The sequence below is a fragment of the Dama dama genome, chromosome 12, assembly GCF_033118175.1.
Source record: "Dama dama isolate Ldn47 chromosome 12, ASM3311817v1, whole genome shotgun sequence".
NCBI classification, from domain to species: Eukaryota; Metazoa; Chordata; class Mammalia; order Artiodactyla; family Cervidae; genus Dama; species Dama dama.
In genome coordinates, this window is record NC_083692.1 from 3,017,569 (window position 1) to 3,045,354 (window position 27,786).

Below are 27,786 nucleotides of genomic sequence, written 5' to 3' on the forward strand. Positions count from 1 at the left end.
GCAACGGAAGTAAGTTAAGGGAATTCCCTGGCGGTCCAGTGGTTAAGACTGCACTTCAACTACAGGGGACACATCCTACATGCCACATGGCCAAAAATAAAAAAAAATTTAAAAACTAAAAAAGAGATAAAATAAAAAACTTAAAAAAAAAAAGCAAACTAAGAACCTAAGCAAAAATAAACAGTCCTAGTCCCGCCTCCAACACTGACTGGAGGAGAACTGCCTATTGACTTGGGGGCTCTAATCTAGAAAATGAAGACAAATGACCAAGCAATTTTTTGGAAAAAAAAAAAAGAAAAGGACAGCCCCGCTGCCTCACGTGTTACTGTGGCAGACCCAGGCCAGCCCAGCACTCAGGCCCTCCGGGCCCCAGGCTCTCCCATGATCACTTGCCAACACAGTTAAGTGTGTAGCGTGAATGTGCCCGAGAAAAGCTGACTGCCGCCTTGGAACGTGCGTCCCGCACAGGAACCCAGCACCGCAGGCCTAGCGAACCAGGATCCACAAGACTGACAGGGCGTGCTGAATGTATTTCTGAATCGGGAAGGTATTTAGGCTGAATTCCAGCTAAGGGTGGGGGACAAGGGTCCATCCGGTGGGACCCTTTCCGGGCAGGATGTCGACCCAGGACAGCTGACTGCTGCTGCCCACCAGCTTCTCCCGTGGAGAAGCTGCAGGAGCCCAAGAAGCCTGTCCAGTCTATTCAGTGCTGTTTGTATCCTGGGCTGAAATCAGCCTCCTGTGAGCTCTACGCCGTGTAAAGAACAATTGATTCCCCAGCGACACAGGTGCTTGAGATCACTCTCAACAACCCTCAACCCCTCCATTACACTAAAGCTACCACTTAGGCACGGTTGGTAAATGTGGCAACGTTTACATAAGAGCATCTAAAACCAGATGACGTGGGGTAGATAAGCGTCCTTTCACAAAGTGGCTCAAGGCTTTCTGCTCTGGTTCCTTTCTGAAAACAGGCTGGCAAAATATAGCTTTAAGCTTACAAAGCAAATGATGAACACATGCCCTCATTTTTGGCATAATATCAGGAAAACAGTGGTCACTGCAAGACTCGGGCCAAACACTTCCACCTACGAGCTTCCTTGTTGCCTTAGGAACAGGAGGAACAGGTGCCCAAAGGGACAAGCCTGAAGCAGCAGGCGATCTGTTTCCACTGCTGGTCCAGAAGCAAGACGAGGCTGTCACACTCAGAAGAGCGTGACATATTTCTAGATAAATTTGATTTACAAAAAACAATGAAATGAAGACAACCATGTCTTATTCTTTTCTCAGCTAGAGAACCAATTATGTAAAAGAGCTCCATAAAAGTTTTAAGACGCAACTAAAACGGGAGTCAAGCTGGTATGTCATGTAGGAAGAGAAAAGTTTCTCCCGCCTATGGCTTGCAATGTCTCAGACACCACCCTAAGAGAATTTTCTGACATGTCTTAAAGCAGGACAGGCACCAGTCTCTCAGGGTGACAACTTCTTGCAAAATAGTTTTTCTTTTATTCACAGCACAGAGCTGACCTAACAATAATCTATTTGCTGCAACTTAGAATCTTACAAAATTCACAGGGCTTTCTTTAAACCAGGGGAATCTTCAGGCATGTGACAGCCATGGTTCTACAGTCACTCGCGACCACGGACCACAACCTATCCCTGCCTCCGCCCCCCGGGGGCAGAGAGCAGAAACCACGTCACAGACTCAGACTTCATGTCCAGAGCCGCCCCCCTGGTACCGGGTCTCAAGACTGTCAGGAAAACTCCACTTCCTCCACTTCCTGACAGCTTTCCCCTCAACAAAACTGTCACATGTGCATCCCCTTTAAGAGTAATTTCTGAAGAGCATCATTCAATCTTTTAAACTCATATCCTCCCCCATTTCATAAAAATTGCTTACGTGTGGTGTGTTCCAAATGCAATATCCAACTTTGCCTAGGATAAAAAAGAGGTCAAGTCATTAAAAACAAACAAAAACAAACAAACAAAAAACCCTTAACAATACCTGTATCCATTGAAAATAAAATTAGACAAGATCCAGTTCAATTTTTTAAGTTTTTACTGCCCTCTAGTGGGTAAGCCTTTGATCACCAAGAGCCTTTACAACAACAGCATCCAGTGAGGCTTATTTAAAAACAACTTTTGTTCTTAAGTTACCCAGAATGATTCAATACATACTGCATTTTTAATTACAGTAATTAGAAGAAAGAAGGAAAATCTCTTTAGTTGTTAGAAAACTAGTAAAAGCAAATGAGATTCTATGCAAAGTTTTAAAATTAGACATTTGGCTCATACAAGTACACCCAATAAGTTTTCCAAGCATATTTTAAAGAAACATTGAAAGTGGTGGTGATATGGAAACATTATGATACTAAAACAAGTTTTTTTGTATTTTTAACATAACAAGTGTTGACAGTAAAGATAATACATTATATCCATTTTCATGTTACAAAATGATAATTTTACAAACTGGGCTAGTAGGTGAGGGAGTAAAACATTTTATCTAACATCTGGTATAGCAAGACCTTAATTAAGCAGAATATGCCTCAATATGAAAAAATTAAATAGAGGTATCAAAAACAGCTTAGTAGCTAGGAATTCGGTGTATAGACAGACCCCAGTCCTTTCTTCACAGCTTTGTATAACTTTGGAAAAATACTTGACTCTCTAAACCTCGTCTTTCTCCTCTTTGAAATGAAAGCATTGCTAAGAGATTCTGCGAGTTGTTAGGAATAAATTGGAAAAGTACACTTAAAGTGGTTAGGAAAAGGAGCTGTATGGAGTAAGCGCCCTACAAACGGAAGCAAGTACTATTAAAGTCAGAGTGCACCCCCGCCCACTCTCTCCAGACGGCCCTGGGGCAGCGATGGGCACCTGGAGCACGTGGGTGAGAAGGACACAGCCCGTCCTGGCGATGCTCACGGACAGGGGGCTGCGTTTACCAGCCTCACAAACTCAGGGTAAGAGTGGGCAGGAAGGTATAACTCATGTCTCTGTTGTTAATAGAAGAAGAGATGACTGACAAGCTTGTGTTAGTCTCAGGAGTACAGCAAAGTGACTCAGCTCTACACGTATACATACATGTGTGTGTGTATGGCCCTTTGTGCATATGTATGTGCATAGTATATATGTGCGTGTAGATATATATTCCTTTTCAGATTTTTTCCCCTCACAGGTTATTACTATAAAATACTGAGTATAGTTCCCTGTGCTCTACCAGTAGGTCCTTGTTGGTCATCTATTTTGTGTACAGGAGTTCCAGTAGTCATGTGTGGATGTGAGAGTTGGACCATAAAGAAGGCTGAGTGCCAAATTGATGCTTTTAAACTGTGGTGTTGGAGAAGGCTCTTGAGGGTCTCTTAGACAGCAAGGAGATCAAACCAGTCCATCCTAAAGGCAATCAAGCCTGAATATTAATTGGAAGGACTGATGTTGAAGCTCCAATACTTTGGCCACCTGATGCGAAGAACTGACTCACTGGAAAAGACCCCAATGCTGGGAAAGACTGAAGGTGGGGGAAGAAGAGGATGACAGAGGATGAGACGGTTGGGCGGCATCACCAACTCGATGGACACGAGTCTGAGTAAGCTCCAGGAGTTTGTGATGGACAGGGAAGCCTGGTGTGCAGCAGTCCATGGGGTCGCAAGGAATCAAATAGGACTGAGCAAGTGAACTGAACACAGGTTTGGAAGACAAGGCTCGTTACGCCCTCTAGTGGCTTCCTTGAAGCACGCTACCACCTCTCCTAAACTTCAGTACATGTGAAAAACACTTTGTATTTCCATCGATTCTATTGATGGTTGTCAGGATTCCGGTGTCATTTATTTTCTGCCCATTTTAAGTGCTATCTTACTTCAGTTTAACCTCTGCTGTCTTTGGAAACAAATGCAAAACAGATTTTAGGCAACTGCTAATCAAAGGAGGATCTTGTGCAGAAGGCGAGCCTAAACAGTGATGGTTAAAGAGATGGAATGATTTAAAACTCCAAATACATAAAGTACAGTGAGTTAAATCACAGGAAAAACGTTGTGAGATGGGTTTAAAATTGATCAGATTGAGATTTCTCACTGTTCTTATCTTTAAAATAATACACATACACAGTTAATATTCCACAGCTGAAGAATGATAAAACAACTGGGAGCTGGAATTCTTTAATCTTGCATGAATGGAGGAAAAAGGACATTAGAAAGTAAATGGAAAATAAAAATAATCAGGTTCTATGTAATTTACCCTTGTCTCTGTACTCCAAGAGCAGAAGTCCTGAGTCAATTGCACTAAGCTATTGGCCAGGAGAGAAAAGGGCCATGAAAGATTCATTCATCAAGCTGCTGAGGAATGGACTGACCCACCTGCTCATACAGGAAAAGGTACACATTCACCAGCCACTTGAGAACCACCACAGGAAGGAAATCATCACCATTCCTTAATTCTTACAGGAAATGTCACACATAAAAAGACCCTTTCAGACATGGAGCCTAAAACAATGAGTCCAAAGGAAACTCCATGTACTGACTGGAAAGTATCAGGACAAAATTACAGGGATGTAGAAAGAAATGGAAAAATTGAGGTCAGGAGGAGAAGAGGGCGACAGAGGACGAGATGGTTGTGTGGCATCAGGTCTGAGCTAACTCTGGGAGACTGTGAAGGACAGGGAAGCCTGGCGTGCTGCAGTTCACGGGGTGGCAAAGAGCTGGACACGACTGAGCGACTGAATGACGACAGGAAAGCAGCTGGGCAGCAGCCTTCTCTTCGCCGCCTCTCTGCTTTGGTGCCAGCAAAACAAGCCTGTTAGGAGACCAGTGACTGCCCCTCCTGGGACTTGAATCACATGTACTGTGCAAGTCGCGAGGCAGTTTTCTAACAGGCTGGGTTTCAGTCTGAGTCTCTCTAGTATCAGGTGATTCTTGTGAAAAGAACTAGGGGCAGGACATCCCGGGTAGTCTAGTGCTTAGGACTTCGCCTTCCAGCGCAGTGCGGGTGGGTTTCATCCCTGTTCAGAGAGCTAAGATCTCACAAGCTTTGCTGCCTGAAAAAGCAGAACATAAACAACAGAAGCGATACTGTAACAAATTCAATAAAAACTTAAAAAATGGTCCACATTTAAAAAAAAAAGTCTTTAAAAAGGATCTATGGGCTGTGGGTAAAATGTCAATGGCAGCTAATATAAGGTATGTGGTCACAATAAAAACTACCAGTTTGAAGCTGCCCTCAAAGAAACTGCCACTGAACTGACTCCAGAGAACCTGCTCCACGTTGAAACCTCCATTTCCAGAGGGCCATGGACAAAAGAGATGCCAACCAGCGGACTGGCAGCTTGGGGAAAGATAGGGAACCCTTGATACCAGGTAAAGCTGAAGAAAGCAAATGCTGGCACCTGAATGAGAAAACTAGGAAGATGAAATAAATGACTTCAAATCCGAGAACCACTGACACCAGCAAGGAGGTTGTGTGACTCTAGAGGGGAAAGCGAGAACCAAGGCGGAAGGCGGGGAAAGAAGGCTGTGTCAGCGCGGCCAGGCCACAGTGCCCAGATATCTGGTGACATGTTGTGTGAAGGCTTTTTTTTTGAGAAGATTAACATTTAAATCAATGAATTTGAGCAAATTCCAGGACACAGGGGAAGACACAGGAGGCTGGCATGCTACAGTCCATGGGTCACGAAAACTCAGACACAACTTAGTGACTGAACAACAACATTTAAATCAGTGGACTGTAAGGAAACGAGATTACCCTCCAGAATGTTTGTGAGCCTTAGTCAGTTGAAGTTGTTAAGAGAATAAAAAAAAAATTGAAGACCGGTTCCCACAAGGAACAGGGAATCAGTTTCCAGTCGGTCTCTGGACCCAGACTGTAACATCAGCGCTTCTCAAGGTGTCCAGCCCACCCTGCCGATGTTGGACTTGCCAGCCCACACAATCACGTGAGCCAGCTCTTCTACAGTAAACGTCTCTACAAATTCACACACAGGTACAACCTCACAGGTTCTGTTTCTCTGGAGACCCTGACTAACTACAGAGAAACTGGGTCAACACAGAGAAAAAGCTTTCAACCATGAGGGCTACCCACAAGCAGGACAGGCGACCTCAGGAAGTATTTAAGCCGAGGCTGGACAGACGCCTGCTTGTGATGCTGGAGAGGATCCCTGCATCAGGGGGGTGGACACACTGCAGGTCCAACTTCCCTCCAGCTCTCAGCCGAAGCGAGATCGCGAACGGCAATAAGCGGCTTACCTGGCAGAGGGCGACATTCCCGTAAGGCTTTGCCTCGGCAACGAGGCGAGCCTTTGCTTCCCGTTTGTCGCCATGCACAAGCAGGACTGGTTTCTTCCTGAAAGGAGATCACAGGTATTTGAAACCCCTCATTCATGAAGCTGGTCTGGTGTCCAGTGAAGGAAGGCTGACCACCGACGTGTGTCTGGCCTGTGTGGTGACTGAGTGCAGGGCCAGCACAGGGCAAGTGATCACTTTGCTAAGTGGTTACCTTTATAGGGGGGCCCCGTGGCCTGATCCTGAATCTCTGCAGTGACCCAGAGGGGCTGGGACTATCCAAAGTCCTTGAATAATTATCTTCTTTGGTCCAAAAGGACGCATCATCAGTTCTGTGTTATTAGATTAAGAGATAACACACTTAGTGTTGTCGAGTGTGATGCTCTTTTCTTTCCCTTGTTTTGGACCAAACAATAGGTCACTTCCTCACTAGCCATCCATTCATTAAACACCTGCTGTGAGTGAGGCCTGCACCACATCCCCAAGATACAAGAGTGAAAGGGCCCAGGTCCAGGCATGCAGATTCACTAGCAGGTAGTTATATTTCAGTGAAACAGAGCCCAATGTGCATTAAAAACGCCTTATTTTTCAATTCAAAAGGACAACATATTCTGCAGGAGCACTGTTCACAACAGCCGAGACATGGAAGCGACCCAAATGTCCAGCGATAGAGGAATGGATAAAGAAGATGTGGTACATATATACAGTGGAATATTACTCAGCCATAAAAAAGAAAGAAATAATGTCATTGGCAGCAACATGGATGGACCTAGAGAGATTCACTCTGAGTGAAGAAAGTCAGACAAGGAGAAATACAGTATGACATCCCTTATATGTGGAATCTAAAAAGAAATGATACAAATGAACTTACTTACAAAACTGAAAGAGACTTACAGACTTAGAAAAGGAACTTACTGTGGCCGGAGGTGGGGAAGAGATAGTTAGGGAGTTTGGCAAGGTCATGTACACACTGCTATATTCAACATGGATAACAAGGACCAATTGTATAGCACATGGAACTCTATTCAATGTTATGTGTCAGCCTAGATGGGAGGCTGGTTTGGGGGAGAATGGATACATGTATTTCTCTGGCTAAGTCCCTTCACTGTTCAACCTGAAACTACCACAACCTTATTAATTGGCTATACCCCAATACAAAATAAGAAGTTTAAAGTTTGAAAAAAAATATTCTGCAGTAATAGATTAAAAAGGCTTTTAAGAGAACCATGATCTACTCTGGTTAATTCGAAGTGACATAATCCTTAGAAGTCAATATATTTTTACAAGCTCGCCCAACAAAACAAAAATTGGATTTTTCTCCAACAAGCAATCAAGTAAGATGAACAACTTCCACGGTCATCAGTCACATGCAGAACGATTCTCTGTCATACAGGAAGGGACACCACTCAACTAAAAAGAAACATGACAGAAAACACTCGTCCGGGACTAATGCCTAACCCCTAACAGCTTTATGCTAATATGTTCGGGAAAATAAAACAAAGAGACACATCTTCTCAGTTGCTTTCTACCTGGAACAAACTTTCTGTTTTGCAACCAGAAAAACAGTACAGAGAATAATGTAATAGATAACCATGACTCTACCGTCCAGAAACTGTTTGTGTTATCAGATCATGAGTTTTTTTTTTTTTTTTTAAAAAGATTAAACATTACTGACAGAAGTAGTAGTCTTCATTAATTACTTCAAATTGGCATGTGCGTGCTCAGTTTGCGACCTCCATGGACTGTAGCCTGCCAGGAACCTCTGTCCATGGGATTCTCCAGGCAAGAATACTGGAGTCGGTTGCCATTTCCTCCTCCAGGGGATCTTCCTGACCCAGGGATTAAACTGGCCTCCCCCGCATTGGCAGACAGATTCTTTCACTGAACCACCAGGGTAGCCTCACTTCAAATTTATCAGTGTTCTAAAAACTATCACGAAAAGGTTGCATGATGGTTAATTTTGTGTGCCAACTTCACGGGGCCAAGAGGGCCCAGATAAAACATTATTTCTGGGTGTGTCTGCGAGGGCGTTTCTGGATACCATGCGCATTTGAACTGGTGGCTCAGGAAAGCAGATCACCCTCCCTGACGTGAATAGGCATCACCCTGTCCTTTGAACAGGCTGGAGAAATTTTCTCTCAGATTTGTGTGCATGTATGCTCAGTGGTGTGCAACTCTTTGCAAACCCATGGACTGTAGCCTGCCAGGCTCCTCTGGCCATGGAACTTTCCAGGCCAGAATACTGGAGTAGGTATCTTCCTGACCAAGGACTGAACCCGAGTCTCCTGCACTGCAGGGGGATCCTTTCCCACTGAGCCGCCTGGGAAGCCCTGGTTTGAATCGTTGTTATTTCCGTCTTTCCGTCACACGCAGCTGCGACTCATCTCACATGTTACAGGTCTGAGTGTCAAAGCTGCTTGGGGAGTTTCAACAGCATTCTGTCTATAGGTCTCCCCTGGTGGCACAGATGGTAAAGAGTCTGTCTGCAACGCAGGAGACCAGGATTCAATCCCTGGGTCGGGATACCCTGGAGAAGGCCATGACGACCCACTCCACTGTTCTTGCCTGGAGCGTTCCATGGACAGAGGAGCCTGGTGGGCTACAGCCCATGGGGTCACACAGAGTCGGACACGACTGAGTCACACACACACACCCACACACACACTATTATTAATGAAAGTTCACACAGTCTGATGTGCTCAATGCAACATGGACTGTGAGGATCCTGACAACCATTTTCCTGCATGTGTATCCCTCTACTTTACTTGCTGCTACAGGATTCTGCCAAGTGGATGTACTGGAAATGGGACAGGTGGCAGGTCACCATGCAATGGGATCTTTATTTGGTCTGCACTGCCTAACATCACCTCCGTATCTGCATCATGGAAGGCCCTATGACTCCTGCATTAACTTCTGGGCTATAGGAAGAATCACCTGTGAAACGAGACAGACTCAAACAAACAAACAAACAAACAAAAAAACCACCCAGCATCAAAGTGCTATGTGAAGTGCAGGCTTACTGGTCAAGAACGAAGGTGGCAATGACCTTTTCCTTCCTATGAGCACTGGACCTAAAATTCTTTTATTCAGGTTGAAATTTGTCCTACCCTACTTCTGGACAGAACAGAGGGACATGCTAAAATCTGTATTAAGAAGGCTTAATAGTTTAGAATTGTAGCTTAGAATAGATTTTTTTTTAAAAAGGCTGCTTTCCCATTATAATGTTATAAAGATTTCAATAGTTTCAAAAGAAATCTTCAAAGAAAGATGGACAGCAGGTGCCTGAGAAACACAGACCTTGTGTTTTCAAGCTCCATTAATTAGAATTTGGACGTCATCCATCATTCTGCAGAACTCACCTGAACTCTGGTGGATACTGTCTTACAAGCCAGTCCACGTCAAAGCAGTAGTTAAACTAGACGGGAGGAAAGAAAAGATGTCACGGGCAATTCAGAAAAGCAGTTCATAAGGAGAACTGTCAACTTACTGAACTCAAAGAGAATCTAAACCAATCATGAACTACACACACTGTTCTTTATAAACCTGGACCATCATGCTGCAATACTCACAAACCTAAAATACATGCTGAGGGGAATACATGGCTTAAAGGTTCTGAGTCAGTGGGGGAGTGCCTGAGAAAACAGAAAATTATCTCTGCACACTTTGGCAGCATTTGTATTTAGTTGGTCAAAAAGTTACTTTGAAAAAAAAAAAAATAAATAAAAAAAAATAAAAAAAAAAAAAAAAAGTTACTTTGGGTTTTTCCATAATGTAACGAAGGGGCTTCCCTAGTGGCTCAGATGGTAAAGAATCTGCCTGCAATGCCAGAGACCCTGGGCTGAGAAGATCCCCTGGAGAAGGGGGAACCTCTCAGTTGCAATGTGTGCCATCTACTGAGTTAGGTTTGTAAACAGGTGTCTGGAATTGGACATTCACTACAGGCTTATCAGACTACAAGTTCTGGACCAGGCTTACCTATGGGTGTCCTCCCCACGCCTGGGTAATCCCTGGCCCCTCTCCTGAACATAACGACTCATCCTAGCTGGGAGAACACACACAAATTCACCCCATGTTCCATCTGGAGACCAGGATTTCTGCCGCCAAGCAGAACGTGAAGCACACAGGAAGCTTTGCCTTCTTTAGGGACAAGACCTTGTTCTATCTGCTGGAAAGCCTGGCACCTTAAGGTGATTTATCAACACAAAGGGACCAGGCCTGTGAGGCAGGAGCAATCAAACATGCAGACACATCTACATCCGTAACTTTTCCTCGCTTCTCTTTGGAGGGTGTAGGAAATTTCTCATTTATTTCTCTAAATCAAATCAAACTTGATGTGGCCCTCACCTCTGTACCAACACCTCCCAAGGAGCTGCACCAGAGTCCCATGAGATTATCAGCGTGCCAGAGAGAAGTCCCCCAGGGTGGAATTTCCAGGATGATTTCCTGGCCAGTCAGGAAACCGAGAGTCAGAAGCCCCGGTGAGTGTGCATCCATGTTCCAGGCTGATGGATCCCATGACCGTGGTGCTGGGCGCTGGCCTCCAGGTAGGTGCCACCTTGTGGACCCTGCACGGGACTGACCCAGCGGTCCCACTGCTCATTTTCCTAGAGTGGTTTGTGTGTCCCCCTCCCATCCAAAGACCAAACTGGAAACTCACCTGAGCTGAAGAAACAAGTGTCCCAAAGAGAGGAGATAAAATATCTGAAAAGACAAAACATCAAATTCATATTTTTGATAAAAATTACCTAATAATGATCCCAGCTGACTTATTAAACAGTCACTGAACGAGCAGAATTTGGCTTAGAAAACAGTGCACTGAAGAGTTACTCGGAGGCTAGACTTTAATATTCCAGAGAATTTCCCTGGGCTGATAATATTTATCATGTATCACTATTATTTAACCAAACATAATGGGAAAAAAAATCAAGATCCACAACTTTAGAACTGAATGACTGGTCAATTTTAGAAACTGTCAATGAGAACGATAATGATACACATCTTTCCTTTTTCCAAATCTCTTATTAATTAAAAATTTTTTTTTCTTCTTCTATTTTTGGGCCACATGTGACTTGTGGAATCTTAGTTCCCTGACCAGGGGCTGAAGCCACGCCCCCTGCAGGGGAAGCAGAGTGTCTTAACCACTGGACCACCAGGGAAGGGAAGCTCTGGAAGCTCCTGTCTTAAAGGGAGAGTTGAACAACCAAAGAGAAATCACGATATGTTGTTTCCCCATTTTCTCCCACTGCAGCCCCTCTTTCTACCTTTCTGAATTATCTGAGGTTCCTCTTCCTCCATGAGATCTTCTAAATAACCTACAATCATGGCATTTGCTGGTGTGGGATACCATAGGAGCATGCATTTCATGCCAGAATGAAACTGCAAGTCACTCAGTTGTGTCTGACTCTTTGCAACCCCATAGACTATACAGTCCATGGAATTCTCCAGGCCAGGATACTGGAGTGGGTAGCATTTCCCTTCTCCAGGGAATATTCTCAACCCAGGAATAGAACCCTGGTCTCCCACTTTGCAGGCGGATTCTTTACCAGCTGAGCCACAAGGGAAGCCATGATGCCAGAATGCCTGCACTCAAATCCCAGTTCAACCATATTCCTGTGACCCTGGGCAGGTTTATTCAACTTCTCTGCAGATCAGTCACGGATTCAAGGAGGACAACTGTCAGCATCTACTCACAAGGCCACTATGAGAATTAAAGGAGATCACCTATATAACCCACATAAAAGTTCCTATCATAAATGTTACCTCCCCTTCCTTCGTATCTTGGTGCTAACAGCTAGTGTCATCAGTTTATTATATATAGCAAATCCTTGCATAGCTCTCTATTTCCTGTTTCAATCTCTCTCAATATGACACTGAAATCTATCTTACATTTCCTCAGAGCAGGCAGACATTTGCAGAAAGGAAAAATGTTTAAACAACTTGTAGAATCAAAGTCTTTATAGTACGGAATTAAATACACTAACATTTATACATCGCACACAAGATGTATTGGTTTGGCCAAAAAGTTTGTTAAGGGACTCCGCAAGGTGTTACAGAAAACCCTGAAGGAAATTTTTGGTCAATTACACATTTGATATATGATTAAAATACTATTCACAGTGAAAACAATCTGTTCTTGAATGTGGGCAAGAAAGGTACTGTGAAATAAGGGTAACAATGTTTATTTTGTATACATGCTATGTGACTATGTGAATATGCTGTGCTGGGCACTTTATGTGTTTTCTCCCCCAGCCCCGTTTTCTTTTTTCTGAATCCCCAATTTAAAGGTGAGTAAACTAAAACTCTGAAGAATGTTTGGTCCTTTTTTTGCTGAAGCTCCAATACTTTGACCATATGACTTGAAGAACTGACTCATTGGGAAAGACCCTGATGCTGGGAAAGACTGAAGGCAGGAGGAGAAGGGGATGAGATGACAGAGGATGAGATGGTTGGATGGCATCACTGACTTAATGGACATTAGTTTGAGTAAACTCTGGGAGTTGGTGATGGACAGGGAGGCCTGGCGTGCTGCGGTCCATGGGGTCGCAGGGAGTCAGAACAACAACAAAGGTCTTTTGTCAATTACCAACACAGCAGGCAAACGCTGAGGCCGGGATTCAAGTCTTGTGTCCAGGATTCTAGGGCTCCTGCCGGTCTCTCAAAGGTAAGCCTTGTTTCCTCTCTGCACCCACTACTTGTGACCACAGGTGCGGCGGGGAGTGTGGGGTGTTCCCTCACAGACCCATCCTCCAGACACCAGCTGCCTGTCCTACAACTGAACTAAATTCTGACACCATCCACCTGGCGCTGGCATTGGACCCCACAGGTGAAGGGCTGCCCCCATCTCTGGCTCAGAGGCCAATCAGGAGCCCAGACCCCTGTACTTCTAAGCTACACCCACCACCCCTCTCCTTGGGTTTGATAATTTGCGCAGTGCCTCACAGAACTCAGGAAGGCCCTTTATTCACCAGATCACCAGTTTTTTATAAAAGGATACAACTTGGGAACAGCCAGAGGAAGCCATGCACAGGCCTGGGTATGGAGGAGGGGCTCGCCACACCCCTTCCAGGTGCACCCAGGCCCAGCACCTCCTGTATACACCAACCTGGAAGCTCTGCTAACCTCTAAAGGGAGGTTTTCTGTTTGTTTTTTTAAATGGAGGCTTCAGTGCACAGGCAAGACTAATTAAATCACTGGCCACTAGTGATTGATTGGACCTCTCCCCAGAGGTGGGGGTTGGGGCTGAAAGTTCCAACTTTAACCCCAAGGTTGGTTCCCCAGGCAACCAGCCCCTTCCTCCCATTCCTAGAGGCATTCCAAAAGTCTCTGCATTAAAAAAACAGGTGGGGTTGAAGGGCTCCTTAGGAATAACAAAATACACTCCTTTCACCTTTAATTACTTTGGAGCTATTTCAGGAACCTGGGACAAAAAAAAAAAAAAAAAAAAAACAAACAAAAAAACCCAACTATAAGGAGGGAAGACCAAATATCTATATATATCACAATATCACACAGATGTTCCCTGGAGATAGAAACCAAAGACCAGGGCACTCTAGTTTTCACCCAGAAGTCCTCAAACTCACTCAGGCAATAGAATTCCCCGAAAGGCTTCTGAAAACAGACTGCAGGGCCGGGCTCCCAGAGTCTGATGCAAGGAATTTGGAGGGGAGGCTGAGAACTGGCACTTTTAATAAGCTCCAGGGAACTACTGCTGATAATTACCGGCTACTTTCTTGATAAAGTGTTACCGGATCAAGTTTAACCTTTACAAGTGAAGCAACGCTAGGCACTATTTGAAGGCTTCCAACAGGCGGGTGCACAGCCATGGTCCCCAACCCTTTTGGTATCAGGGACGGATTATGTGGAAAACAATTTTTCCACGGACTGGAGTGGGGGAGTTTCCAGATGACTCAAGCACATGACATTTACTGTGCACTTTATTTCTACTGTTATGACATCAGCTTCACCTCAAATCATCAGCCATTAGATCCTAGAGGTTGGGGACCCCTGATCTACTGGGCTGTGGAAAGCAGCCACTGGTTTCCTGACCTAAGTAAACAGTTTGCTGTCAAACAAATCCATCTGCCTGTGAAAATGGTTATTTTCCCCTGAGAGCGGCTCAGAAGCGCTCCTGGAGGTCCTTCCTAGGCTGCCCTCCTGTCTGACCGAGGGGGACCCCCCAAAGCAGTGAGGGCTCCCGCTCTCCAGCTTCACTCACCCTTGATGTGGAGGGCTCCCGAGTTATACTTGGGCTTAATCCCGGACACTCTCGTGAGGTAGAACTGGAAGGGGTTCCCTTCATCCAGCAAGTCCCAGACATCCTGGCCTTCCCCTGACGTTTCCTGCTCATCTTCCTCCTCCGGGAGCCCATGGCTGGTGGGGGGGCTGTGAGGCCCAGCTCCCAGGGCCACACGGTCCCTGGGAGAAGGGGGGCCTTTCTCCTCTTTGACCCTCGAGGCCTTCGCCTGCTCCTGCTGCAGCTCTCGAGGCAGTTCATCCTCACTGCTGGACAGACACCAGCCCAGGTCCTCCTGGGAACCACTCTTCTGTCTTTTGCAAGGTGAAGCTTCTGAAACTGAGTCTGTGCTGCTGAATTTCACAGGCTCCAGCTTCCTCCTGTGGGCGGCTTTCCGAGCCTCGGAGCAGGTGTACTTCGGCTGCCCGGTGGCCCCCTGCCTGGCGTGGGGGAGGAGAGAGGCAGATGGCTTGTCCAGCTGTGGCTTCTCCTCCTCACTTTCATCACTACTGGATATCGTCCACTTCCCATAATTGCCTTCCTGGGACGTCATGCTTCTGGAAAAGAAAGGCAAAAATCTTGTTATTTCCCATTCACCAGTTTCCAGGTGGCACTAATGGTAAAGAAACACGCCTGCCAATGCAGGAGACATAAGAGACAAAAAAAAGTGGGATTCGATCCCTGGGTCAGGAAGGTCCCCTGGAGGAGGGCAGGGCAACCCACTGTAGTATTCTCCCCTGAAGAATTCCACGAACAGAGGAGACTGGCAGGCTACAGTCCATAGAGTCGCACAGACACCGGCAAACTCATTCTCTTGCTCTCAAATTTCGTGTCCTGAGCTATTAGGACACACATATAGCACACCTGACCTTAGCAGATGCTGAGCTGTTTTCACTAACATCAGCTGCTGTGTGGGTGTTCAGGGCACATGAGCAGAATCTGCCACGAGAACCTGGCAAATAAAGTGACAGCAGAAACCCCACTCACCTTCTCCTCTCGTCTTTCCACCTGGATCTTGATAAATGCCTGGGTGGTGTCTGGCACAGCACAGGTCTAACATCACTCTCTGGGTAAGGGATGGCAGTAGAATCAGAATTACAACCCACGTGCGCTGACTCTAAGATCTGATATTTATCATTTGGGTCATCAAAGTACAGTGTCTCCCAAAGTGGAGATGACTGGGACCTGACATTAACATCTCATTATGAAACTACCTCTCTTTTCCATTCCTGTCCAATCCCTCAGCTTAATCGAGGAGGAGGTTGTTTGTAGAAATGCCTTTAATCCTGCTTTTGAACAAACAACGGGCTTTGGGTTCTTCTGCAGGCACCAGTAACACTTTGGTTTAATGTGAGCAGGAGGTATCTAACGGCTTCATGACATTTACAGTAACTAAAGTCTACTTCTTAAAGACAGTTTTTTATGTAAAAGTGGGTTCAAATAAAAACATTAAGCAAATAGAGGTATAACTGTTGCTGCTAAGTCGCTTCAGACGTGGCCAACTCTGTGCGACCCCATAGACGGCAGCCCACCAGGCTCCCCTGTCCCTGGGATTCTCCAGGCAAGAACACTGGAGTGGGTTGCCATTGCCTTCTCCAAGACCATAGCTGTTGAGAGTAAGACAAAACTGGGGAAGTAACCAACGACTGATGCTGAAGCTGAAGTTTCAGTACTCTGGCCACCTCATGCGAAGAGTTGACTCATTGGAAAAGACCCTGATGCTAGGAGGGATTGGGGGCAGGAGGAGAAGGGGACGACAGAGGGTGAGATGGCTGGATGGCATCACCGACTCGATGGACATGCGTCTGAGTGGACTCTGGGAATTGGTGATGGACAGGGAGGCCTGGCATGCTGTGATTCATGGGGTCACAGAGTCAGACACCACCGAGCAACTGAACTGAACCAACCACATTAATGAAATTCGGCAAACACCACATTAAGCTACTATGCCAAGGAGGGTAGAAATCTAAAGAAACTCTACCACCAAATGCCAACTCATAACATCAGTGTCTATTCGATACTAAAAAAAAATGTGTGAATGCGAATGTATACTCCTCTTAAAGCTGCTAGCTCCTCCTCTCCCCCTACCATCCCAGTCCCAGCTGAGCTATTTGTTTTACACTTCCAGCTGCTTCTCATAGAGCTTGCAAACCATCAGGAGGGCATGGGAATCAATTTCAACTGAGGCCAGGTGTGGCCAGTAGTGGGCAAATATGGACTCCAATATAAAATCCAGTCATTACTAGGTGGTAAATATGCACTTGGGCTGGTTACATAACTGCTCAGCCTCAATTTTCTCCTCTGAAAATGGGTATCAGATCTACCTCCCAGAGTTTGTTTGTCCAGAAAATGTTTATTGAGCAGTTACTATGTGCCAGGCTCTGGGAATAAGAAATTAATAGCATAGAAACAGCTTCCGCCTTAGGAAAGGTTATACTTCAGGGAGAAAGAAACAGACAGGAACTATAAAAATAGCCAAGAAGACCAAGATATCTTTACAAATATTCATTATACTTCATAGGTATGAGAAAGCAACACAGATGCCTTTACCTTATAATATCCTGAATCTAACATTTAAAGGAAAAGGGGACGACAGAGTATGACATGGTTGGACGGCATCACCGACTCAATGGACCTGATTTGAGCAAACTCGGGGAGCTGGTGATGGACAGGGAAGACTGGCTGCTGCTGTCCATGGGGTCGCAAAGAGATGGACACGCGCGAGAGACTGAACAACAGCTCTGTCCCGAGAATGGTCTGGAGGGGGACAGAAGTGGAAGGAGACGGCTCCTGCGGGGGCCCTGGGGGCTGGAGAAGGCGGAGGGGAGGCAGCGAAGGGCGCGGAGGCGGAGGTGCACGGAAAAAGAAAGAACAGCCGCTAACTTTCCTCTGAGTTTGCCTCGGGCCGGGCACAGCTCTGCCGCGCGCCCCCTCACCTCACGCTCGCAAGGCTCACCGCTGGAAGCAGCACGACGGCTCTCTCTGACCGGGAACAGCACAGAGTGAGCGCCGGCGCGCTCGCGGACGGTCGAAGACGCCCGCCCGCCCGTCCACCGAGGCCAGAGTAAGAACCCGCGGAGGAGAGCTCCCGGCGGACTCCGGCCTCCTCAGAGGAGGCCGCCGAGGCCCAGGAGGGCCCTACCTGGGCGCTCCGCTGCCCTCCGGACCCGCCTCCAAGCCCGCTGGCCCCGTGACGACGCGCCGGACCCGGGCTTCCCGCGCACCGGGCCGGGATGAGAGGAGGCGCAGCGCTCCCGCCGCGGCCTCCACAGGTTTAGTGCCCAAAGTCCCCGAGCGCACGTCCGCCTGGGACCCCGCGCCGTCTCCTGAGCTCGCGCATGCGCGCAATTCAAACCCGCCGGTCCGGCGCGCGCCGCATGGCCCCGCCCCTGCCCCTTCCGGGACGCGCGCCGCTGGGTCCTAAACCCCGCCGGGTCCCCCGGGGGCCGCCGTGGACCCCTCCAGAGAGGGGCGGCGAGGAGTCCCGTCCGCCTTTACCTGTCCTCTCGCCGCCTGGCCACGGCTGACAAAAGCAGGAGAAAGGAGGAAAAGTTTCCCTCTTTCCTCGTAGCTGATCTGCAAAACACATCCTCTTCAGGAGATTAGGGAGAATCTCCTAATTTCAGGCTCCCTGAGCTCGAGGCAGGAGGGTTTCTTTTCAAAGGGAGAGAGAGAGGATCAGCTGAGAGGTTAGAGGAAGCTGAAGCCTGAGACCAGTGTTCCGGTTTCTCCTGGGGCACAGACTGTAAACCCTGTTGTCAGACGAAAGGCTAAATGAGCTCAGACTCAGCCTCGAATATTGGTTTCTTTGTTAAAGCAGGTGTGTGTGTTGCCTTATTAATCTTCCTGATTTGCCAGGAGAGGGGTCTGAGATAAACTCTTGCAAAATGGAACCCTCGCCCTATCCCTTGCATTTAGTAAGGAGTTTGCCATGGAGTTTGGACTCAGTGCTCTTGATACCGGTCTTGGAATTTCCACCCCTCCCAGAAAGCTGGATGAAATAACTTGATGGAAACGTTCTAAGGGCTCACTTGGTTTATTGAACGTCTGATTTGTACCAGGCACGGGGCTTAGTGCTAGGCTCCTTTTATGCTTTGTTCACACACTTTTTGTGTCTCTGATGATGCCTAGCATAGTGTCATTGATCGAAATTATCAAAAGTAAACGCTGCAAGGTGTGGGAACAGGAAATGAAAAGAATCACTCAGGACACAGTGAAACAGCGCCTGGGCGAGCACGTGTCCCAACCGCGCAGGGAGAAACTAGAGGGGCGGAGCCAGGGTTGGGGGGTAGGCCTGAGGGCCTCTCTGCCATAGGCTGTTCCAGTTCAGTTAAGTTCAGTTCAGTCGCTCAGTCGTATCCGACTCTTTGTGACCCCATGGACTGCAGCACTCCAGGCCTCCCTGTCCATCACCAACTCCCGGAGTCCACCCAAACCCATGTCCATTGAGTCGGTGATGCCATCCAACCATCTCATCCTCTGTCGTCCCCTTCTCCTCCTGCCCTCAATCTTTCCCAACGTCAGGATCTTTTCAGGTGAGTCAGCTCTTCGCATCAGGTGGCCAAAGTTTCAGCTTCAAAATCAGTCCTTCCAATGAACACCTAGGACTGTTCTCTTTTAGGCTGTTCCAGGAGTTAATAAAACTAGAGGGGCGGAGCCAGGACTGGGGGCGGGCCTGAGGGCTTCTCTGCCATAGGCTGTTCCAAGGGGCGGAGCCAGGACTGGGGGCGGGCCTGAGGGCCTCTTTGCCATAGGCTGTTCCAAGGAAACGTTGCTAAACAAAGCCTCTGGCCAATAGAGCTGCGGGATCAACGCCGGTGGCTCGCAGATCGTCCAATGAGAGGAGACGTTGGAGGTTCCCTGCGAAGCTCAGCTTCCGGGACTGCGCCGAGCGGGGCTTTGGCAGCAGAGCTTGCGGGTTCTGCTGTCTGGATTCGCGTGCGGCTGTCGCGATGTTTTACTCCCAGGCCGGCGCCCGGCCACGGACGTGGGAAACCAGTCCCCCAGAGCACAAGAAGTGGGTGGAAGTAGGTGTCCGGAGGGCTGGGTCTCGGACTTCGGCTTGACCTGGGGCGCTTACGCCATCCCCTCTCCCGGGTCTCGTTCAGCCCCGAGGTGTGATGGCTAATGACCCAGCCTGGGGCTTCCAAGCTTCTGGATCCCCGTCCAGTATTCTGCCTACTTCCAACCTCCTTCTGCTCTCTGCGACAGAGTCTCTTTTATAATAAGCTGTAACCTGCACCTGGCCTCCCGCCTTTCAAAGCCGTCCCCGTTGCCTCACCTTCCTCATTCTAGCATTGAATTTTGGGTAGAATTTATCCCGATGGTTTAAAAGAATTAACCTACCGATAAGTCATTTGCACGTTTTTGGAGGGGGTAGTAAATTTTAGCACATCATTAAGGTGTTTTGAGAATTAAAATTAGGATAATGAAACTCACTTCTCAGCCCAAATTTTCAGCTAAGTTTTAAATTTGAGAGGTGTAAACTTAATATATGTTAGTAATAAAAATAGTAGAACAAATGGTTTCTGTTTTATTAACTGAAGATACTTAATGTTCTTTAGGTATTTAAAGCATGCGATGAAGATAACAAAGGCTATCTAAGCAGAGAGGACTTTAAAGTTGCTGTTGTAATGCTGTTTGGTTACAAGCCATCCAAGGTAGAACTTTCTTTTGTATTTGGGGACAGGGCAGAGAATACAGTAGTGGTGGTGGTTTAATCACTAAGTCATGTCCGACTCTTGCAACCCCATGGATGTAGCCTGCCAGGCTCCTCTGTCCATGAGATTCTCCAGGCAAGAATACTGGAATGGGTTGCCATTCCCTTCTCCAGGGGATCTTCCCGACCCAGGGATTGAACCAGGGTCTCCTGCATTGCAGGCAGATTCTTTGCCAACTGATCTATGAGGGAAGCCCAATACAGTAGTGGATGGATTCTAAGTGCAGAGGGCTAGCTTAGGATGTTTATAAAACAAACCATTGCCTTTTGAGCAATTTTAGGGATGTGTCCAGTGCTGAATTTTACTTTCTCCTTAATAACCCAAATAAGGGGTGAATTAGAGTCTATCAAGACTAAATTACCACAAGGCTGCTAATAATTATGTTAAATGTGAGATACTAGCATGGTTTCAAGACAGAAGCCTGGGAGGGGGATGTTGGTAACAGGCGTCAACCCGAGGGAGCACTAGGGGCTGTCTCTGGAATGCCCTCCCTCCTGCCCTCCTTAGGCCAAGGGACCCGGTGGCCACTTGGGCTCAGCTCTGTCTTATGATCGAGCTCTACTTGTCTCAGATTATAAACCCCGAGAAGCCAGGGATCACATAACATCTACTTCTCCATCATGCTTAAGTGTATCACACCTTCACTGTTAGTGTGCTCTGTTGATATAACTGTGTCCCATGAACAGCTCAGGTAGGTTCGGAGTGGTTCAACTGCCAGGGGGCTGCTTAGTTACTGAGAGGTTGGTTGTGGAGCTCAGAGAAGTCCTCAGGGCTAGTCAGGGCTACTTCCCAGAGGCTGCAGCTCTCCTGTTAACCTGCAGTCATTTTAGCTGGAATTCCAGAGCAGGTCAGCTACGTGGACCCAGCCTGTAAAGCACTGCGTTTAACCCAGGTTCAGCTGGAAAGACACCTGGTCTCATTCTGCCTTTATTACTTTTGGATCTACTCACTCGGTTTTAATTTTAGGGCATAAGTGAAGAATTTAATGACATGTACAGTGATAGGGTAACATACATACTTCACACCATCAAATTTAACAGGTTTTTACTTTCGGTTGAGGTTTTGGAGTTTACTTTTTAATCAAATGCTTGTTGACTACAGACTGCTAAACAGTAAAATACTGATATAACAAATCACCAATAAACTTAAGAATCATTTGTAACCATCATGAACATTTATTAAGTGACAGTATATTCCCTCTGAAATCTAACAGGTTTTTACTCTTACATTAGGTTGAGGTTTGGGATTTTGTTTTTAAATATTGCTTTTGAGCAAATGAAATAACTCCTGAATGCAGGTCCTGAAGCTGTAAGTCACTTTTATATAATAAATCACTCTGCATTCATGAAAATGTTTACAGAATGAAATTTATTGTATTCTCATGTAGTAAGAGGAGCACTTCCAAGTTGCTAGAAATATAAAGATGAATAAAACACAGACGCTACTTTGAAGCAGGGCTTCCCAGGGGGCATCAGTGGTAAAGAACCCACCTGCCAGTCCTGGAGACACAGGAGACGTGGGTTCGATCCCTGGGTCAGGAAGATCCCTTGGAATAGGAAATGGCAACCCACTTCAGCATTCTTGCCTGGAAAGTTCCACGGACAGAGGAGCCTGCCAGGCTACCGTCCTCGGGGCCACAAAGAGACAGACACAGCTGAGTGACTGAGCACACACACGTTGAAGCAGTTAGTTTAGATAGACTTATGAAACTCTGATAAATACTGAGGCAAAGAGATTGAGAACAGAAAGAGAAGACAGCAAGGAGTTCTAGTGGTAACTGTAGTAGGAGGTTGGGCCTTGTTTAAACCGCGGAGATAGACTCCACTGATAGGAAGTGTCCGGGAGCGCCCAGTGGTGGCGGGAGAAGCTACGTCCCAGTGACTGGACCTGGTGACTACCCGAGCGATGCGGCCGCAGGACTGAAAGGATAAGAAAAGAGGGAAGTTCAGAAGGAGGAGGTTTGGGGGAAGGGCAGTGAGTTCAGAGAGTGGTGCATTAATTCCGAGGAGATGCAGGCACCCTAAGTGTACTCACTGTTTTTGTTTTTTTACACTTTTATTTTGTATTGGGATACAGCTGATCAACGATGTTCAGACAGTTTCAGATGAACAGCGAAGGGACTCAGCCTTATGTGTATGTGTATCCATTCTCCCCCAAAGCCCCTTCCCATCCAGGCTGCCACCTGACATTGAGCAGAGAACCTGTGCTCTACAGCAGGTCCTTGTTGGTTATCCATGTTAAATACAGCCTCAGGCACTCACGTTTTAAGTCCCGTGCTGGATGATGAGGCGATGATGGTGCTAACGGCCTGCTCTCAGGTTGTGCTGCCTCCCTCAGATGTAGGAATCTGAAATCGGGTGGAGAGGGGAGGGCGGAGATAGGTTTGGGATTCCTCACAGGTGTGCGAGTGGGTGGCACTGACCAGGAAGCGTGTGCAGAGCGTGAAGGGTGGCATCCCGAGGGGAGAGCCTGGGGGGGTCCGCATATTTAAAGGTCGGCAGGGACCCCTAGAGGGAGCCGCGCTGGGAGCTAGTCATCTGGAAGGGTCAGGAAGAACCAGCAAAGTGCAGGGCATGGAATCCAAGGTGGAGAAGCTATGTCACATGTTGCCAAGATCCTAATTCCAAGGTGTTTGTAAAGGTCTCGCAGCAATGTGGGAAAATTCTGGTGTCTTAATACTTAGTGAAGGCAGGTCCACAAACTTAGTATACAGTGTGTTCGCGAATATGTTTAAAAATGCGTGGGTAGGAAAGGAGGAGTTCGGATGGACTGAGAGACTGGGATTGATGTACACACACTTCAATATAAAGTAAATAGCTAATGAGAGCTGACTGTGCCGCGCAGGGGACTCTGCTGGGTGCTCTGCGCCGACCTAAGTGGGAGGGAAATCCGAAAAAGAAAGGGTGTGTGGGTACGTGTGACTGGTTCACTGGGCTGTAGAAACTAACACAGCATTTGGAAACAGCTGTACTCCAATTAAAAAAAAAAAAACGCATGGGAAAAAGAGAGGTATGCTAGGCGGAAATGTTGACAGTGGTGTTCACTGGGTGGCCGTTTTTTCATTGTTTCTCTTCATAATGTAAAAATGTTTTTCATGTTTTCTACATTGTTACTATTACAGTCAGGAAGAAAATATTTTAAGGGAAGCCAAAGAACTCATTGTAACAATCGCTTGTATTTGTGTAAGACAGAAAGGTTGCCTTATGGGGTATGCTGTGTATATGACAGCCAAGTTGATTTTATATGATTTAACTGTTTTGATCAATGGATTAAAGTTTTGGGGGCCATTGGGGTCTGTAGCAGATTAGCTTCTAGTGTCTTACTGACAGAACAGTGAAATGACTATGATAGCTGTCCTGTGATAGTACTTGTCTGCTGGATTCAACAAAGATGGTTTCTCATAATATGCATTCCTTTCCTGCATCCCAGGAATTAAGAACTTATACTGTGAAAACGTTTGATGAAATTGTCTATTCTATTACTTCATTTTTTTTTTTTTTTTCTTTTCTAGATAGAAGCTGATTCTGTGATGTCGTCAGTAGATCCAAACACTTCTGGTAATGTGAAAGTTAATTTTTACTACCTACCTTATTTAGACACTCATGAAACTAAAGCGAAGAGCAAACATAGAGACTCTGAAGCGTTACGTTACAGCAGATCTTTGCTTTGTTACCCATTGCCCTCCAAACAAGAAGAGACTTGGTGCTTTTAGTTTTGATGAATCAATGTATTCATGAGTATGTTTATCATGGGAGAATTTTCAACCATTGAAAAGCCTAAAGACAAAATGTTGCTTCTAATTTCAACATCCCACTGACGATCTGGGTTTTCTGAGCAGCTGAGTGAACAGAAGTGGTACTTACTGAAACGGAAAGACTAGGGGAGGAGATTGAAGGTTTGGAAACAGCAAGAGTTCAATTTTGAGTTTGAAAGGTTTTGCTCGAGGACATCAAGGCAGTTGGGCTGTATGACTTTTGAATTCAGAGCAGAGCTCTAGGCTGCAGAGATGTTTGGGAGTCGTCAGCGTCTAGGTGGTTTTAAAGCCGCGGGAACGAATGAGACCCCCTGAGGGAGAGTGTGGACTGAGAGCCACAGGAATGATAACCACTAGAAGTCAGACAGGGGATGAAGAGATGGCAAAGGAGACTTAGGAGGGGCAGCGGGCCCAGAGGAAAATCAAGAGTGTTCGATCAAAAACCAATAGAAGTGGATATTTCAAGGAGCAGGTGTGGCCAGCACTGTTCAGTGCTGTTGAAAGGTCAAGTAGCAGAAGAACTGAAGGGGACCCATGGAGCTGGCACCGGGGGGCGCTGGTGATTTTAGCAAGAGCAGTGTCAGCGCGTGGTGGGGACAGAGGCCAGGCTGCAGTGGTTTGAAGACAAACAGAGTGAGAAAGCGACCGTGTGAGGAGGTCAGTCTTCCGGTAGGTCCAGCAGCTGTGGATCAAGAGCCCTTTGCTCTGCGTCGTTTGCCTTTGTTTGGAACATGAAGCTGTTTCTCGGCTCAGCCGGGTGACTGAATGAAGAGGGAAAAGGCAGAGGAGAAAGATGACCCTGTCGTTTGAGGAGGCAGGGGCCACAGTACACGGAATTGGCTCTTCAACAATTACTTTTGGGGGCAAATAATTTAAGGCTTACGAAAAGTTGCACAATAAAATCAGTGCAGAGAATAGCCGTGTACCCCTTTGCCAGATTCCCTTACCGTTCGTACTTTACCCCGTCTCGCCGCTCATCCGCACATTCTGCCTCTTCTCGTGGAGCTTCCCTTGCCTCGGCACACTTATCGGGAGTTCACACCGATGCCTGTCTTCAGCATCCGTGTAGTAGAGTCGGACGGGACTTGGAGACTGAACGAAAACATGCTAGATTCCCGTGCTGTCCCTTGCTCTAATTATGTTCCTCAGAGCATCTTCCCTCATCTCGGACAGGAGTTAGTTCTTGGTATCATGTCTCTTTAGCCTCTTATAAGCCAGGACATTTTTGTAAACTTTTCTTTTTTGGTTTGCCTTCCTACGACATTGATTTTTTTGAGGAAATAGCCCACTCCTCATTGTTTTGTTTTGTTTTTTAGGAATAGCCCTCCGCTTGTGTTTGCCTGGCATTCGTCTGTCATTCGGTTGAGCCGTTGCGTTCTCAGACAGAATCCTGTTCAGGTGACCTGTCTTCAGGGCACCACGTCTTGAGACACCAGATGTCTGTCTGCCTGTCTCTTGTAGCTGATGTTAATTTCATCACCGGTCAAGGTGTTGTCCGGTTTCTCCATTGTGTAATTTCTCTTTATATTTTCTTCCCTTGCCACTCATCAACAGCCTGTGGAGAGACATGTTTGATGTTGCAAATATTGTGCTTCTCATCAACATCTCCCCCAGGATTTGTTATCCATTTATAATTCTTGTCTGATCCAGTTTTTGCCATATGGTTGTAAAGTAATGATTTTCTAATCTCAGGACTTCTTTCAGTTAGCCCCTGGCATTTTTACTATAAGCAAGAGACTTCCCGCCTTCTTGATTGATCAATCTAGCTCTTTTATCACTATGGACTCATGAATTTGTATGCTTTCAATGATTTATAATTCATTCCTATACTTAATTGGGCTTCCCAGCTGGCGCTAGTGGTAAAGAATCTGCCTGCCAAGGCAGGGGACGCAAGAGAGGCGGGTTTGACCCCTGGGTCAGGAAGGTCCCCTGGAGGAGGAGATGGCGACCCCCTGCAGGACTTCTGCCCGGAGAATCCCGTGCGCAGAGGAGCCTGGCGGGCTGCAGTCCCTGGTGTCGCAGAGTCGGACACGACGGAGCGACGGAGCACGCCACGCTCGATCGTTTTAGTGCTCAGCTTGGCGGAGACTGGCCATCAAGTGCCTCCTGGAGTCGGCTCCTGTGTCCCTTTGGCTGTATTTTTCTTTCTTTTTAAAAGTCTTTTATTTATAAATTTTGGATATACAGACGAGTTTAGTAGATTGTTTTTTGGATACAAGTTTGGTGTCACATGGGCTTCCCTCGTGGCTCAGACAGTAAAGAATCTGCCTGTGAGTGCGGGGACTTGGGCTCAGTCCCTGGGTCAGGAAGGTCCCCTGGAGCAGGAAATGGCAACCCACAGCAGTACTCCTGCCTGGAGAATCCAGTGGACAGAGGAGCCTGGCGGGCTACAGTCCACGGGGTCACAAAGAGTCGGACAGGACTGAGCGACCAACACTTCCGCTTTTCACTTTGGTATCACATATTGAACATGACTTTGTGAACAATATTGCTTCTAGGAGAAGGTGTTTTTGCCTTCTTTTTTTTTTTGCCTTTTTGCAGCATTGATATTTTTGAGGACATAGCCCACTCTTCACTGTTTTGTTGTTTTTTTTTACTCCCTAACTTGATGGAATTTCCCCAGGTTTTAAATTTCTTATTAGAATTTTTCACACTGTCAAAACACTCAAATACTGTTTCTTTGCTATTCAATTTAGGTTGTAAGTTCTTGGTGAGACCTGCCCTACAACGTATGTTTTTCTGTGTTTCTTGTGAACCTTCTAGTCTAGAAAGACTTCTGTCTTCTGGCAGAAGGATTGCTCGCATTTTTTGCATTGTTCAGGTTTCTCTCCTTTAGGAGTCCTCTGGGAGTTAGTAGTGATTCTCTCTGGATGCAGGGCTTCCTCTGCTCTTGTTTATGTAGTGTTTCTACATAAATACATGTAGCTTGCCAAAGGCACGCTCACATTCATTATTCCCATAGCTTTTCTCCCTCGTGTGGATTCCTTGATTCTGAATTAGAGATTTGACTTCACAAGGGAGGTTTTCTTTTCTTAACCAGTTACCTGATGTACAAATAGGTATTATTCTGGAAGAAAGTGGCCCGTGTTGTTTACAGGTGTGGCGAGCTCTCTGACGTAAAGGTTGACCTCCAACAAGACCTCCGGCATTCCGTATCCTAAGATTCCCCCCGCCGTGTGTATTATCTCACGTTTAGTAAGATATGCCTTACACACGTGTGTCACATTCATATGGTTTCTCTGTGGTGATTTGCTGTACATTGAAGTGTAAATTCTGGCAGAAGGTTTTTCCACCTTTACTGCATTCTAAAGGTTTCTCTCTTTTTAAAAAATATCTATTTTTCTGGTTGCCCCGTGTTTTAGCTGAAGCAAGGGAGGATCTTCAGTCTTTAGTTGTGGCATGCGGAATATTTAGTTGCAGCCCATGGGATCTAGTTCCCTCATCGGGGATCGAACCCTGGCCTCCCCTGTTGTGACCATGGAATCTTAGCCCCTGGACCCCCGGGGAGGCCCCTGAAGGTTTCTCTTGAGTGTGAGTGCTCCGATATTGTGTGAGGATTGGTCTGTGGCAGAAGGACCTTCTAGGAATGCTGTTAGTAGTCTCCTCCCTCTATTTCTCTTTTTCTGATGTTTGAGAGAGCGTTGACGTGTGGCGGGAGACTTTGTAAATTTCATGATCGTTTTCTCTCCTTCCCAAGTTCTCTGTGCTTAGTTATTCGGTCCTGTCCTATTCTTTGCAACCCCATGGACTGTGGCCCGCCAGGCTCCTCTGCCCATGGGGATTCTCCAGGCAAGGATACTGGACTGGGTTGCCCTG

General features: G+C 46.6%; 2 protein-coding genes across 21 annotated transcripts in view; one reads left to right on the forward strand and one right to left on the reverse strand.

Moving 5' to 3' along the window:
• The window catches only part of TDP1 (tyrosyl-DNA phosphodiesterase 1), a 77,505-nt gene extending 59,361 nt beyond the window's left edge, over positions 1-18,144 (reverse strand). Inside the window, exons 1-7 of one of the 9 annotated variants that reach the window (XM_061156434.1) lie at positions 17,995-18,138; positions 15,484-15,562; positions 14,479-15,053; positions 10,921-10,964; positions 9,623-9,678; positions 6,228-6,324; positions 1,898-1,932 (exon numbers count right to left, since the gene is read on the reverse strand). In XM_061156434.1, the coding sequence (XP_061012417.1) occupies positions 1,898-1,932; positions 6,228-6,324; positions 9,623-9,678; positions 10,921-10,964; positions 14,479-15,053; positions 15,484-15,562; positions 17,995-18,085 (977 nt within the window). In that variant the 5' untranslated portion in view covers positions 18,086-18,138. Of the gene's footprint in view, positions 1-1,897; positions 1,933-6,227; positions 6,325-9,622; positions 9,679-10,920; positions 10,965-14,478; positions 15,054-15,483; positions 15,563-17,432; positions 17,604-17,638; positions 17,829-17,994 lie in introns of those variants that run through there. The other 8 variants (XM_061156437.1, XM_061156440.1, XM_061156438.1 and 5 more) reach the window with 8 other exon arrangements.
• A 1,228-nt stretch (positions 18,145-19,372) lies between these two features.
• The window catches only part of EFCAB11 (EF-hand calcium binding domain 11), a 241,774-nt gene continuing 233,360 nt past the window's right edge, over positions 19,373-27,786 (forward strand). For all 12 annotated transcript variants that reach the window (XM_061156448.1, XM_061156444.1, XM_061156450.1 and 9 more), the window contains exons 1-3: positions 19,373-19,523; positions 20,061-20,156; positions 23,728-23,773. In XM_061156448.1, the coding sequence (XP_061012431.1) occupies positions 19,449-19,523; positions 20,061-20,156; positions 23,728-23,773 (217 nt within the window). In that variant the 5' untranslated portion in view covers positions 19,373-19,448. The remainder of the gene's footprint in view (positions 19,524-20,060; positions 20,157-23,727; positions 23,774-27,786) is intronic.